The 15630-nt window shown below is 49.8% G+C and overlaps 4 protein-coding genes across 4 annotated transcripts; 2 read left to right on the top strand and 2 right to left on the bottom strand.

Annotated features, from left to right (window-relative positions):
* Positions 1-2827: 2827 nt before the first annotated feature.
* On the top strand, positions 2828-5454 carry ALT_0171 (glycoside hydrolase family 55 protein; the record flags this gene model as incomplete). Its single annotated transcript, XM_033561504.2, has 5 exons — positions 2828-3131; positions 3185-3643; positions 3699-4878; positions 4932-5024; positions 5076-5454. 5 exons carry the CDS (start codon positions 2828-2830, stop codon positions 5452-5454), a joined length of 2415 nt encoding a protein of 804 aa, XP_033417395.1.
* A 220-nt stretch (positions 5455-5674) lies between these two features.
* On the bottom strand, positions 5675-6222 carry ALT_0170 (SCP2 sterol-binding domain-containing protein; the record flags this gene model as incomplete). Its single annotated transcript, XM_033561505.1, has 3 exons — positions 5675-5838; positions 5920-6129; positions 6207-6222. 3 exons carry the CDS (start codon positions 6220-6222, stop codon positions 5675-5677), a joined length of 390 nt encoding a protein of 129 aa, XP_033417396.1.
* A 1786-nt stretch (positions 6223-8008) lies between these two features.
* Positions 8009-11964, top strand: ALT_0169 (DEAD/DEAH box helicase; the record flags this gene model as incomplete). Its single annotated transcript, XM_033561506.2, has 5 exons — positions 8009-8395; positions 8456-9537; positions 9604-10384; positions 10440-11894; positions 11953-11964. 5 exons carry the CDS (start codon positions 8009-8011, stop codon positions 11962-11964), a joined length of 3717 nt encoding a protein of 1238 aa, XP_033417397.2.
* A 907-nt stretch (positions 11965-12871) lies between these two features.
* ALT_0168 (GTP-binding nuclear protein GSP1/Ran) lies at positions 12872-15430 on the bottom strand (the record flags this gene model as incomplete). The annotated part of the gene is made up of 10 exons (XM_033561508.2): positions 12872-13003; positions 13061-13266; positions 13325-13478; positions 13550-13642; positions 14395-14490; positions 14569-14601; positions 14651-14671; positions 14722-15077; positions 15131-15203; positions 15266-15430. 10 exons carry the CDS (start codon positions 15428-15430, stop codon positions 12872-12874), a joined length of 1329 nt encoding a protein of 442 aa, XP_033417399.2.
* Positions 15431-15630: the final 200 nt, after the last annotated feature.

The following is a 15630-nucleotide window of genomic DNA, read 5'->3' as shown; positions in this document are numbered from 1 at the left end:
ATAGAATGAGGGTGTAATGGGGGCCAGAGGCGTAAATTTGGGGCGCTCCAATGCTAGGCGCGAAGTATGTGCCTCTTTTCGATGTTCTTTGCCCCGGAGAGGATGAGACTGAGCGGGTAAGAGCTATATGCTTTTCCTCAACAGCTACTCGGCTCGCGACTTTTTTCGCCGGTGATGAGAGCCTCTCGCTGGCAGAAAAAGTCAGCATCACGTGATTATGCAGGGTGACGTTCTTGGCACAAATGACATAACAGCCAGCAGGAAGAGACATCCGGCGATGAGGATAGAATATGCAGCAGATTGAGAATTATATGGAGATAATTTCTTTGTCTAGAGAGCTACATGGTACATCATTGTTGCTGCTCTGATTGGTTATGGGCCATATAACGACCTTCTTTATCTTCGCACAACATCACGGCGTATTGCTGTTACGTTATGGCCTGGCAGGAAAGTAAAGATACTCCCTACATAAAGGCGTATCATATGTAATGATACTGTATATCATTACGACATGCCTTTCCACGGGTTGCCATGGCACAAACAGCAACGTCGAAACAGCAGCATATTTGACGTCTTTCTGCCAAAGAGGTGCTCGCTAATCTAGGTCTGGTGGAAAATCACCTGATACACATTTGCCCGTCCATGAGTGCGGATCTTGAAAGCTTCTATGGCCGTACACGAGGTTGAGAATGCAATGTCATGGAACCTTGAAATGCTGAATATATAGTCAAGATTGTTTGAAGATTATTGACTTTGGAAGCTCTCTTAACATGAACGACTCTTAGGTTATAATATTTTCTAGCGCGAAGCACTTTCCCATAGTCACTCAGTCTTCGACTCGGGGTTTCCAGTCGAGCAAGCTGATGCAAGCAACGGGATATCCTTTCCCCTAGAAGAAGAGACTATCCATCGTTGCTGAGTCCAACTTATCCACGCAGCCTCCTGTCACATCGGAGATTCCTCCTTCCATACAAACTGTTTCCGGGATTTGATGACGAATCATCATTACCGTCGCGTCTCCTACGGAGGACAGGGATATCCCGATTCAACCATCGGTGAAGAGGGAAACTACCCGCCGTCAGGTTGAAACTGTGGAGTCTGATAGCCTGCAACAGTGAAGCCAACCTGCCAGCAGTGGCTTGCAGGCTCCAATTAAGTGCATAGTCATAATGCGGGGGAAGTGCCTGGGTTGTTCTGTGAACTTAGTAGACATCATTTGCTCAAGCAGGTTTTCTGGCGTACCGAGCGACTTCGGAAACCGATTATTGACCGTTGGTTTTCTTTTAGATGCTCAACACCGCAGTCTTCGGAGATGAAGGACACTTGCCGACGGAGGAGAGACCACTTTGGCGCCCTCAAGCTTGGTCCGAAACGATGATCGTACGATGCAAGTGTGGCCTGTGGTTACATTTCTCAGTTGACAGAAGTTACATTTGACGAGCCGTCTGGGATGTGTGGATCTGCCTGCCATGATATACCTTGCGTGGGGTAACCTTATGCCGAAGATTAATATACCGGTTCTGATATAACGGCTTTGCTATTAGGGCATAACGGCATTGGTAGAAACTCTTCAGTATGACGGCTTTGTTATAGACTTACGGTGCACACAGTAATCAGTTGTGACGCCTGTGTAGATGAAGTACCATATATCTACGGTGTAGTATTTACTTAAATGCTCGTCTCAATTCTCAGGCTCAATAGGTTGAACCTACGGGCTATGCTGAGCAGATATCTACTCTGTACGATGTTGGCAGACTGCGGAGTGGAGTGGATCATCTCTTCCTTGCTGCATAGTCCAGGTACTCCGCATTTCGGTGAGTCGACTGTCCCTGACTCCCTGGACCTGCAGCCAAGACACTTCTGAATATTTAGCTATTACTCTGTTTGAAACTCCGGCATTCAAGTCTTCTGCTTAAAGGAGTTAGGCTGATGACCTCCTGCATACTACAGTGCTGCTCTATCACGGTCAGGAGCCGATTTCAAGTCACATTCGCCGAGTCATCTGGGGCTTCTCAGTCACATTGACATCTCCTGCACGGGGTGGACGTGGCTTTTGAATAGTGTCGGAGGCTTGCCGCTTGGTTCAAAAAGGAATGGCACAGCGAATCAAAACAAGTCGGAGTCGGTTTAACATTTACTTTAAATTAATATTGCTTTCATTCAGGACCAAAGATTCATGCCGATCAGCCAAACTACCGAGGACTATTTGAGAATTTGAGATGGATCAACCCCCTGATCGGAGTGCGCTCTCACCTCAGTGGCTGAGCGAAACTCTACGACGACTCAGGCACCACCATGGCATATCACACCGTCACACCGTATGCCCAATTTTGCTTCTCGAATTGATTGCGTTGCTTCCTCGGAGACGTGTCTTCGACTAATCACTCATGATGACAGGGTTCAAACCATGTCACACTGTCCACTCTGCCCTGTTCTTCAGCCGTCTCCCCCAGCTTTCCCCAGCAAGAATGCCGCTTTGGAAAGGAGATATCTCCCAATATGGCAATGCCATCTTCTCGTGTCCGTATAGACGCCGCCTGTGGCGTTCGGCTTTTCCCTAGCCCTCCATCATGTCATGCCTGATGTGGGGATTTAGGGTAGGCCCGCTGACACCTAAACGAATATGAATGCTTTGGTTGGCTAGGGGGAGTATCCTGAAGACACGTCCACTTTATGTCGTGCTGAAGCGGTCGAATTTGAGAATGTGACACTTCATATGCAGTACGTTGCATATAAGAATACACAAGTGCCCTGACTATTGTGATGTATGGCCCCTTCTTCATCATCCTACTCTCAACCAACCTGAGTTGCTTCAGGAAATTCCAAAATGCATGTCAATTGGCTTGCCACGTCTGTTTGGCTCTTTGCCGGAGTGCGCGCCCAGCTTTTCAGCAGCCCTATTCGAAGCCCCTCGGCTGCGCCATCCTCGAGCGCGTCAGGAGTGATCAGCGCCTCCCCGACAGTTGCGGCAGCTGTAGGGCATTCTTCTAACCTTGCTGCAGCCGCAGCTGCAGCGGTTGATGATCCGGCATACTGGCTTGCGAACATCGCTCATCAGGGTATCGCGGCCTTCAATCCAAACCCTTCTTCATACAAGGTCTTTCGCAATGTCAAGGACTATGGTGCTAAAGGTGCGTCCTCGCGTAACGATACTGGCTGTTCGTGTTCTGATTATAATCTCCAGGTGATGGTGTAACAGATGATACTGCTGCGATCAACGCAGCTATGAGCGATGGTGGTCGTTTCTCCCCAGCGAGTCGCGACTCTTCAACTACAACCCCTGCGATTGTCTACTTCCCAGCCGGCACATATATAATCTCTTCGCCGATCATTGATTACTACTTTACCCAGATTATTGGCAATCCAAACTCGCTTCCTGTCATCAAGGCGACGCCAGGATTCACAGGACTTGGTCTGATAGACGGCGATCAATATCAGAGCGACGGTAACCAGGGCTGGATATCGACGAATGTCTTCTTCAGGCAAATTCGCAATTTGATCCTCGATCTGACTGCTATACCTGCGGGCACTGCTGCCACCGGTATTCATTGGCCTACCGGGCAAGCTACGAGCATTCAAAATGTCCAGATCAGGATGAGTTCTGGCGCGGGGACGCAGCATCAAGGTCTTTTCATTGAGAATGGTAAGCCATAAATCCGTTCCGTACGAAGTGAGGCACAGCTGAGGATTTCCCAAAGGATCTGGCGGTTTTATAGCCGACGTTACGACCGTAGGCGGTTTGTATGGGTTCAACATCGGAAACCAGCAATTCACCATGCGCAATCTGCACATTTCAGACGCCGTTGTTGGTATCTCCCAAATTTGGGACTGGGGCTGGACATACCAAGGACTCACTCTGACAAATTGCACCACGGCCTTTTCAATTGCCAACGGCGGTCCTGGAGCTCAGCTAGTTGGATCTGCCATTGTACTTGACAGTACGATTGAGGACTGTCCTGTATTCGTTGAGACAGCCTGGCAGAGCTCGAGCCAGAGCAATGGTAGCTTGATTCTGGAGAACGTGGCCCTCAACAACGTTCCCGTGGCTGTCAAGGGCCCAAGTGGAACAGTCCTTGCCGGGTCAGCGGGAGCCATGACCATCGCTGCGTGGGGTCAGGGACACAAGTATACTCCTTCCGGACCGACCAACTTTCAGGGTGCGATTACTGCGCCAACAAGACCCAGCGCTCTACTGTCTGGTGGAAGATATTACACCAAGTCAAAGCCGCAGTATGAATCATCTTCGACTTCTTCGTTCCTGAGCGTACGAAGTGCTGGAGCTAAGGGCGATGGGTCTACTGATGACACTGCCGCAATTCAATCTGCTCTTACCACAGCCGTGTCTTCAGGACGAATTGTCTACTTCGATCAGGGTGTGTACAAGGTGACTGGCACACTCTACATACCTCCTGGCTCGCGGATTGTAGGAGAAGCATATCCGGTCATCATGGCTAGCGGGAGTCGGTGGTCCAACATCAACCAGCCAGTGCCGGTGATCCAAGTTGGTAAGGCAGGCGAGACTGGAAGCATCGAATGGTCAGATATGATCGTGAGCACGCAAGGCTCGACGCCTGGTGCCGTGCTTATCGAGTGGAACTTGGCGGCAAGTCAAGGCTCAGGCATGTGGGACGTTCACACACGAATCGGGGGATTTGCGGGATCAAACCTACAAGCCGTACAGTGCCCGACATCCGCAGCTGTCTCGGCAGCCTGCGAAGCGGCTTACATGTCGATGCATATCACGAGCAGTGCCAGTAACGTCTACCTGGAGAATGTTTGGCTGTGGACAGCCGATCATGACCTCGACGACGGTGGCGATACCCGGATCTCCGTCTACACTGGCCGAGGGCTTCTGGTAGAAGGACAGAACATTTGGCTGTAAGTCATAGGTCCTCTCGCAGGTTTTGTCGTCAAACTGACTTCAAGTTCAGATACGGTACCGGAGTCGAGCACCACTCGTTGTATCAATATCAGTTCTCGGGCTCCCAGTCTGTTGTTACAAGCTTCATCCAGACAGAAACACCGTGAGTCAATAACTGTCGTCTCAATTTTGAAATCTGCCTGACCAAAAGCAGATACTACCAACCTAATCCCAACGCAGCCAATGGCCCATATCCTAGGAACACGGCTCTGAATGACCCAGATTACAGCAGCTGCCTACCCGGGAACTGCGATGCGCTCGGTCTCCGGGTCTTGAACAGCCAGAACACGCTGATCTACGGTGCAGGGCTCTACAGTTTCTTCAACTCCTATAGCACCTCCTGCTCCGACTATCCGGGCGGGAAATGCCAGAGCGAAATCTTTAGCATCGAGGGCAGCACCAGCGGGCTGGTCGTCTACGCTCTAAGCACCGTGGGAACGATGAACATGGTTGTGAAGGACGGGGCCTCGCTGGCGGTGTACAGCGATAATCTTGCTACATACGCGGACACGATTGCCTATTTCACCTTGTAGTCGTACTATTCGGCAGCTTTCTATTCTTTCCCTTCTTAGCTTCGACTACTTTCTCTTCTTGCAGATTGATACTGTCGTTTCCTTCAATTGTCCATCTTCCAGACACTTGAACCTCATGTGAATACAAATAAAATGATAGGGACATGTGTATTCGTTATATAGCAAATAAATACATCGTCGAGAAAAAAGCGACCCAAGAAAAGCGAGCACGAAGGGGTATCTATAGCTTAGCCTTGCTCTGCGCCTTCTTAAGCACAGGCTCCATCTTCGTCGCCTTCATGATATTTCCCTTGATCTTGAGCTTGCCGCCCATGAACAGCCGCTGCGCATTCGCCTTGCCGCTAACCAGGGAAGCGAAGTCGGCGTCGGAGAGGGAGAGAGTCACTGTTCATTCAATTCACTGGTCAGCCTGAACCCCGTCCAACCCACTCCACAGATCTTGGAAAGTGAGGGATGTAAACGAACCATCAGCCTTTCCACCGGCGGGGGCAGCACCCTTGCCGACGACGCCCTTGTCCTTGAGATCGAGGTACCAGCTGTCCTCCTGGCCGGAGGCGTTCTTGAGGTTAAACGCGACGATGGCCTTGGCGTTCTTGATGGCGTCTTTGCGCTCGGCTTCGTCGGACTGGAGGGCGGAGTTGATCACGTCGAAGGCGGCGGAGGAGGGGAAGGCGTCTGTTGTTTTCCTCGCGGGTTTGTTAGTTGGTCTTGCGCTTCTGGTCGGTTGGTTGCGTAGTGTGGGGATGACGTACCGTTCTTGAGAGACATGGTGATGGATTGTATGAGTATGACTGTTCTGGGTTTTCGAGGGTTGGGTGAAGGAGTGGTGGATAGTTGGTAGTACCAGGTCAGATACGATAGATAGAAGGAGAAGAAGACTGGGGATATTGTTCTTCTTATTAGGTCGTTATTTAGCTGGGCTTATGATCAGCTTCCCCGGAGAGTTCGGGGCAGACATGTGAATTCCGCTGGGGCGGTCGGGGATCTTCATAGCATGGCGCTGTCAGCTTTCCAACTTGCCGAGGCTGGAGGCTCCCTGTGATTGATCGCTGAGATTCCATGGAATGGGGCTAAACTTCAATTTCGTCGCCATTGTCTGTCCATATCATGCAGATAATCTTTTGAAATTGAGACAGTCCCCTATACGGAGTGCGGATAGAGAGTGTAGATATGCGTCACTACAGTATATATTTCCTCAGAACAAGGTATTCTGTTACCAACCTGGCAAGCACTCAAGATGAAGTCACAGTATTTGAAACCAGGAACAGACCAGAAATAGATCTACAGGTTACAGCACAATACCGATGAATTCCTCTATGCCTATCTGAGGCTTCAACCATACTCAGAACAGAAAGTGATGCGAGGACTTACTCAACCTAGTCTCAACGACCAGCACAAGCATTTGAGAAATCCACATGGGCCGGTTCATTCTTCGATGCTTCCTTGTTACACGGTTAAATTCATAGCAGCGATAGCACCAAAGACGTTCCCGACTTCGAGTTCGATGCTAAATTGGAGAAAGGAATATGATCGTGTGCTCGAGATTTTATGTATAATGACACGCTTAGTGGTACCCTTATCGGGAAAATTCTTGCTAGGATGATTCTAGCCTGTAAAATCAGGTACAACGGCTGCTCAATAGCAACATAAAGAGGATCTTCCCTTGTAGCAGTCGATGGGTTAGATGAGAATCGTGGTTGTGAACCAATTCATTATGTTTGAGGAATTTGTGAAATCCTCACAGGGGTGAGACCACAGTTTGCGAAAGCATACTGTGTGGCCCTGCTAGAAGGGTCTCTGCAGACTACGATTACTTTGCTTCAATAACTGTAGAAGGCGACCGTTTCTATTCTGAGAATATGAAGTGATCACTGAACGTCATTATTGTGAGTGTTCTAAGAGGTCTTCGTCCTTGATGAGCTTTGTTCCTTTTTAAGACGTCGTCAGAATGAGGGACAACTAGCAAAAGAGATCAATATTTCTCAATGGAACCATGGATATTGTCAGACTGAAACTTCTGGAGTCATTATGACCCGAATCCCCTCAATGTATCGACCTGTCAACAATAACCTGAGTGACGGAAAGAGAATTCTATGAAGTGAAAAAAATTGATCCAGTGAACTATCCGCGCTGTCGCCACCGTGTTAGATACATCTCCTTTCCAGCTCCTACTCCCATTCCAGAGTCAACCAGATACACACTCTTTGAATCTCGATTGCGCTGGTCAGAGAAAGCGACAGAGGAAGCCAGATCCTCTGTCTGTGACTCAAGGATTGCTCAGCCTTCCCTCACTCTTTGTCTCGACGTCTCTGGTGTTGTTTTATGTCTGTTGCTTTTTTCTGCCAAGGAGGAACACCAGAATCCTTAACCCATCAACTCCTTTGAGTCTCTTCAACTGTTTACCATCTTCTTCGATTCTTTCTAATGTCACTCATTTGACATCTATCAAGATTAGTAGACAGTTGATTGAACTTTTTTTCGCCACTTGGCTAGCGAATCTCTTACGCTCCAGGCGACAGGCTGTTCTCAACAGGTTGGGAGCCTCCACGCAAGCATGGCAAATATCGCGGAGGATGCGTCCATTGACGATCTCGAGGACGATCTTCAACTGCATCAAGTCATTCTGCAAAGCTTAAATGAGCAAAGGCCAAATGCTGTCGAAGAAAGACAAGAAATACTCGACATTATCAGAGACTTGGAAACGCGCCTTGCGCGGCTGCGTCGGGGCGGCCAAGCTACTCCTGAAACACGTTCTACGGTTGCCCGTTCAGGTACGCCTGAGTCGCCATTGTCTCAGGCACAGCTAGACGGCGCCGCTCTTCCACGTTCAAACGGTGCTTTAAGTCCTCCTCAGTGGGGGAGCTCTGCTATGTCTCCTCCGAGACGGCCATATCAGCCTGCACTTGACATAAGCCCATATCGACCTGGACTCCCCATAAGCGTAGGTTGTTCCTCAGGGAGTATATCAAGAGCGTCAGCAGATAATGCTAACAATAACAAGAGATCGAGCTCATATGGTTATGACGATGATGACCTAGATCGGCCACTTGGAGGACGATCGACGCACAGGCGTGCTTCCACTAGCTCTAGCTCCGCGATGTCCGCTTCGAGGGAACCTGCAGGTCTTTCTCTGGAAGCTGATTCCAGTCGGAAGCGTCGGCGTCAGAGTTCTAGCGGAGACCTTAACTTTTTACGGCCACAGAAGCGAGCGACAGACGACAGACGTCCTTCTAACTCTAGCACAGCGTCGTCTCACACTCATCAGAGCCAACTGAACGATGAGTCTGAGGAACTGAAGCGACTTTTGGGCTTAGACAATGACGATACCCTGCGCGCACTCCAGGAAGAGCAGAGAAAAGCAGAGCAATGGCTCGAAGAGCGAAAGGAGCAGGAGCGTCGTGACGAAGAGTATGCCCGTATGCTCATGAACGGGCTGTATGAACCTCCTCGTCCAGCCTCAGCTCGCAGCACCGCCTCTACGAATCATTTACGGTCGTCCATCCAGTTTCCTTCTGAAGCTCCTCTGGTATATCGCGGCGCAGCGGGACCGTCTTCCATTCCCGAGCATCGTTCCATCAATACGACACTTGTGGATCGTCTTGTGGATCACTCGCGCTCATCCTACAGCATTCCGTCAACACCTGAATCGGGACATTCAGAAGTACAGCATCTACCACTTATTACCTTGCGCGATAGTGATGACAGCGATGTAGCAGAGATCTCACCCCGAGACTTCCACAGTGGTCAGGCCAGACCCCAAAGCCATCACAGGCTGTATCCGAGCTATAATACCCGTCCGGGTCATTCTCCAAATCGTCGGAGCGTGGCAACCGAGCTGGCCAGATACGTCCCAGTTACTCAACCTTCCATCCCACCGGGATACAGTGCGCCTCAAGGTTCGGTGTACGGGCCCAATGTCTTGCAGAATACTATGGCAAGGCTTCAAGCAAGCCGGCAGATGTTACAGCAGGCGGGAAGATCGGTCTTTGAAGGATTTTCGTCGTACTTCTCACCCTCAGGCTCTTCCGGCTTGCCCACAGGACTTTCTGCTGATGAGTACTATGCTTCGTTGAAGGGCTACAGGTATGCTGCCCTGCGCCTTGAGATTGCAACTGCATCATTGTGCTAACAATATTCTTCTCGATCTAGTGATTTCTATGAGCCTGGTGTGGATCCCAAGCAAGTCCAGGAAGAAATCAAACAATTGCTCGAAACGATCAGACCAGACACCGAAATTGCCAAGGAAAAGCGGGAAGGCACCCCGGAGGCGCTTAGATACACTTTGCTGGAGCATCAGAAGCTGGGGCTTACCTGGATGAAGACCATGGAAGAGAGCGAAAAGAAAGGCGGTATCCTGGCCGACGACATGGGTTTGGGAAAGACCATACAAGCCATTGCTCTCATGGTGTCCCGCCCGTCTACAAATCCAGAGCGGAAACCCACACTGATTGTTGCTCCGGTCTCTTTAATGCAGCAGTGGAAGCGAGAGATTCAGAAGGCTGTCAAGCCGGGTAGGCATCAACTTTCAGTCTATGTTCTACACGGTGACAAGCGAGCGGTTAGCTACAGAGACCTGAAAGACTACGACGTGGTCCTCACCACGTTCGGAACCTTGTCCTCGGAACTGAAGCGCAGGGAAAAGTATGACGAACTACAGTCGGCTGGCGCGAATGAGGAGGCTTTATCCCGAACTTTGCTGAAGAACCTGCCATGCCTCGGCCCGAGCAGTCTGTGGCACCGAGTCATCATAGATGAAGCTCAGTGCATCAAGAATCGAAATACGAGATCCGCGCAAGCATGTTGCCGTCTGAATTCCACCTATCGTTGGTGTATGAGCGGAACTCCAATGATGAACACTGTCGAAGAACTACATTCATTGTTGAAATTCCTCCGGATCAGACCTTATTCCAGCATCGATCGTTTCAACAAGGTACGTGTCGATGATCACGCCTTGTGGCTAACTGAAGATTGACCTATCTTTTTAGGACTTTACCCGGCCACTCAAGGGTCCGCCTGGCGAGCCTCGCGATAAAGCTATGCAACAACTGCAGGTTCTGGTGAAGGCGGTTCTGCTTAGACGCACCAAGACATCGAAGATTGACGGCCAGCCGATCCTACGGCTTCCACCCCGGGTTTTAGAGAAGGTGCATGCTGTGTTCAGCGAGGATGAACAGGCCATCTACGATGCGCTTGAGAGCAAAACTCAGGTTCAGTTCAACAAGTATCTCAGAGCTAACGCCATTGGAAGAAACTACTCCAACATCCTCGTTCTGCTTCTTCGGCTTCGTCAGGCTTGCTGCCACCCACACTTGATGACTGATTTTAGTGTCGAGGTCAATTCTGCTACTGACGAGTTGGACCTTGTTGCCAATGCGAAAGCTTTCGGGGACGAGGTTGTGGTTCGTCTCAAGGAGAACGAAAATCTTGAGTGCCCCATTTGTATCGACGCAGTTGACAATCCCATTATATTTTTTCCATGCGGTCATAGCGCTTGTGCCGAGTGTTTTTCAAGGATGACCGATCCCTCACTTGCCGTGCAGCGTGGTGAAGATGGTGCAGCGGAGATCAAATGTCCGAACTGTCGCGGTCGTGTCGATCCGAAGAAGGTCACCGACCATCTGACGTTCAAGAAGGTTCATTCTCCTGATGCGGATGATCCCGATCCAGTGGGGTCCCTTAAGCCTCTTCGTGACGACGAAGATGATGACGATAGCGATGGCGACGACGACGATGACGATGACAGTTTGTCTCGATTCATCGTTGAGGACGAGGATGATCCAGCATCAGTCGGAAAGTCCAAGACAAAGAAGGGAAAGAAAGCAAAGAAGACCAAGAAGAGCCTTGCGGAACTCAAGAAGGAGGCATCGAAGAATATCAAGTCGAAACAGAAGTACCTTCGCCGATTAGAGAAAACCTGGGTCACCAGTGCAAAGATTGAGAAGACTCTCGAAATCCTTCAGGAGATCCAGGACCGAGAGGATGGCGAGAAGACCATCATCTTTAGCCAGTTCACATCGCTGCTGGATCTCCTCGAGGTCCCAATTGTGCGTCGAGGCTGGGGCTATCGCCGCTATGACGGCAGCATGAGACCTGGTGATCGAAATGCCGCCGTTCTGGAATTCACCGACAACCCAGACTGCAAGATTATGCTGGTTTCCCTGAAAGCCGGCAACGCGGGCCTGAACCTCGTCGCTGCATCTCAGGTCATCATCTTCGACCCCTTCTGGAACCCCTACATCGAGGACCAGGCCATCGACCGTGCTCATCGCATTGGACAGATGCGCCAGGTTCATATCCATCGAATCCTTGTACAAAAGACAGTCGAGGACCGTATCCTCGAACTTCAGGAGAAAAAGCGCGAGGTCATTGATGGTGCTCTGGACGAGAAGGCCCAGAAGAAGGTGTCTCGCCTTGGAACTCAGGAACTGGCCTATTTATTCGTATGTCAACCCATTCCTTGAAACCATTGTACTAGAGACTAACTGAATTCTTCTACAGGGCGTTCGGTAACGGCTCCTTAACTTTTCAGTATGCGCGATACGGCGTTGGTGGCATCATTCTGCGTCGTTTCGGCTTTGCTTCAGATACGATACCCTAGATGGCTACCTTTCCCCTTCTTATTTTGTTTTTGACATCTTTACTATCTACATTCCGGACAAGTTCGTATCTATCTATCATCTGCGGTGTCATTAGACTCAGAGCAGCAGATAGAATGCAGTCTCGACCCTTAATCATGGGCTTCATGCTATGTCACAAATTCGCTGCCCATACATCCATAATCAACACGCCAAGTGCATAAGTAGTGTTCAAGTTCCTGGACGTTGTATACAACCGGATGAGACGTACAGTGCTGTTCTTTCGACCTAATCCAATAAAAGAAAGCCTATGACGTCACCCACAATAAACCAGTTAAGAGGTAGATCCTTGGAATTCCAGGGAATCAACAAGGTATTATATGGGGTGACAGTTTGCTACCTTATGGATGTTATGGATTATTAGTCTGCCTAGGTAGTAGATATGTCTATTTGCCCTGCAGTGGCTTACGCTGTAAGGCTATGTACGGGAGTAAGAGGAGTAGATAACCCTCTTGAAGCAAAGACGGTATGAAAACTTTTTCGACCATCCATAGACAGCCCAATCTTGTCAACAGATTTGCTTTTTGTTTGTCGTAAATAGAGTTATCGTGTGAGAAAAAGAAAGGAAAAAGGGAGAAAAATTGTGATAAGCGTCTAAACTACTAGTTGTGTAAGATTCCAATGCATGACAGTGCCGACCTTTCCCTTCAGGCTATTTCCACCGACCGCTATCGTTGTATCGTAACTCGAGGCATGGCGTAACGAATCCGAATGACCGGGAGGAAACCGCAGGCATGGATGAATGACTGCAATTCTCCCCCGATCCGATCTGTGTGACACGCTTACAGATCAGCATCCTCCTCGTCGGGCAGAGGCATGGCAGCGGCAGTCGCCATCTCCTTCTCGTACTCTGCCATGAGCTCGCGGTTGACAGCGACCTCAGGAGGAGCAAGAGCAGGAGCAGCAACGAATTCCTGAGTCGGCGGTTAGCTGAAATTGCAATCACAAGGCTACATAGGCGGAAAACTCACCAGGGCGGCGTTGCCGACCAGCTTGCGGGCGAGCCACAGGAAGGGCTTCTCGAAGTTGTAGTTGGACTTGGCCGAGATATCGTAGTACTGCAGGTTCTTCTTGCGGTGGAAAGTGATGGTCTTGGCCTTCACCTTGCGCTCCTTAACATCGACCTTGTTACCGCAGAGAACGATGGGGATGTTCTCGCAGACACGGACGAGATCACCTGTTTTGTGATGATCAGTATTGCCATCACCCTCTATGTTAAGTTAACAGTAACTTACGGTGCCAGTTGGGGACGTTCTTGTACGTGATACGGGAGGTGACATCGAACATGATGATACCGCACTGGCCGTTGATGTAGTATCCATCTCTCAGACCGCCGAACTTCTCCTGGCCGGCTGTGTCCCATACATCGAACTGAATCGTTCCCAGGTTCTATCGCGAAAGGTTAGTCGGCTCGGAGAAGCAAAGTGGAACGATAGAGCGGGGTTGTTGGCGGGGCATACGGTGGTGAAAGTCAGAGGGTGCACTTCGACACCGAGAGTCGCGATGTACTTCTTTTCGAATTCACCAGTAAGGTGGCGCTTGACGAAGGTGGTCTACAAGGTATGAATGTTAGCGATCCCGCAAGGAACTTCAACACTTGGGTGATTTTTTTTCTTGTCGGCGGGCGGAGGCGATGAAGAAATCAAGGCCACGCAAGTAGGTCAATGAGCGTCGACCCTTTCGTAGAATGCAGGCAGAGCAAGATACTGTATGTCAAGAGTAAAAAGCAATATGAGGGTGATTTTACTTGCCTTACCAGTACCACCGTCACCAACAAGGACGAGCTTGAAGGTTGGTGTAGTAGGAGCAGCCATGGCGATGATTCTGTGACGTTTGAGAATGGAAAAAAGTCAAGTGGCGAAAAAAAATCACGCTGTATTTATATTATGGAAAGTCGTCAAAAAATATGCGACAGTTGATGGAGAGAAGTGTGTTCAACAGAACGGCTGAAGCCAGGGAGAAGCAGAGCGAAAGACTATTCTGGTGATGGAATTTTTGCCCCGAGTCGGTCACAACAGGTTGAAGTCACGTGTTGTTGCCTGAGGATGTCAGTGCCCCGCGAGATAGCAGTCCAAGGACGCCTGAGGGGCACGTGCAGCCAGTAGATCTACGAAAAACAACTCTTTGCACAGTACGATTTTCCCAAATATCTCTCTTGATTTGTCCATGTTCTACATCTTTTACAGATTAGGCACGAAGATACCTTGGAGTTCCATGCATCAATTATTAATACATTCTTCCTCGGACTTCAGGTCTCCGCTTGCAGCCTAAACAAACAGTAACGCCAATTTATGCTTGATCCTACCTTCGACACGATCATAAAAGCCATACCGCATTTCTCGTCAGAGCACAAGGAGAGGAGCAAGGCAGAAGCAGACGTCATGACGAAAAACCTTTCCTCCTGCAGCACCATTGAGCCAGTGTCAATCCGGCCTGCGGTTCTCCTGTCACAGTGGAACAAGGTGACAACCTAACAAACCACGACCTCCCCAATCACGGCGTGGTATGAGTTCTAAACTCAGCTCAGTAGTGTTATTGGACGTTGGTCCGTCCTTTCTTACGATTTTGACGACGATTGTGCGCTGCGTAAAGTCAGCCAGGTGTAGCTTGAGAAGAGAATGCGACAACTTACTCCTTCGTTCTGTTGCACTGTTTGTGCTACCTTAGATAGACGTTCGTGATTGATCCAGTTCACATTTCCGAAGCTTCGTATGGTGTCCCCGGCCTTCAACCCAGCATGATCCGCAGGACTACCGGGCACCACGCTGTTCACCTTGGCAAATGGCGTCCCGATCATTTCAGCATCTGATAAACTGTTCTCACCCAAGTTGCTTCGTTGAACTGCAGTACCGTTCAAACCGCCAGCGGCAACGGCGGCTTGCGCACGTTGAAGACTGGCGAAATGCTCATGGAGGCCCTTTTCGAGATGTTTCATTACTTCTTTGTGGTCGGTTCGCAGGTGAATTATTCGTGCTCGTGTCGTGCGGACTATGCTTCAGATTTAGTCTCCGTACCGCATATGGGAATCCGATGAGCCTTACTCTGCGCAACGTCGATATCGTCTCGCGGAAAACCATCAAAGGTCGTGAGGGACGTGTTCATATTCACGCCATGCTGTAAACACACATTGTCAGTCGTAACATCCGGAGACGTCTGGGTAAATCGGATCGACTCACAGACGTCAGCACGGCGCTAAGGGCCGACAGTTCTGCTTCGATGCGTTCCTTCTCTTGCATCAGGTCCACCATGGTCAGCTTGGACAGGTCGCGGGGAACCCCTCCGGACGTAGGTCCAGAGGGTACAGTGGGGGCGTGAATATTATCGTTCATGGGTATTCCCATCCCTTGATGACAAGGTATAGTTAGACCATCGTAGTGCTGTTTTAGTAAGTTGTTGGTTGTAGTCGAAGAGAGCTAACTGATGGGCGACAGTGGCGGGTCCACCTTAAAGATAAGTCGATAACCCGCGGGGTCGGAACGGCTACTTTGCTGTTCTTGGCACATCAAGCTTCCATTTTCCACTAATTGTCTACACACGAGAG

Source organism: Aspergillus lentulus (assembly GCF_001445615.1).
Source record: "Aspergillus lentulus DNA, contig: Alt01, strain: IFM 54703, whole genome shotgun sequence".
NCBI classification, from domain to species: domain Eukaryota; kingdom Fungi; phylum Ascomycota; class Eurotiomycetes; order Eurotiales; family Aspergillaceae; genus Aspergillus; species Aspergillus lentulus.
The sequence above is the reverse complement of the archived record's forward strand: the minus strand, read 5'-3'. Positions and strand labels throughout refer to the sequence as shown.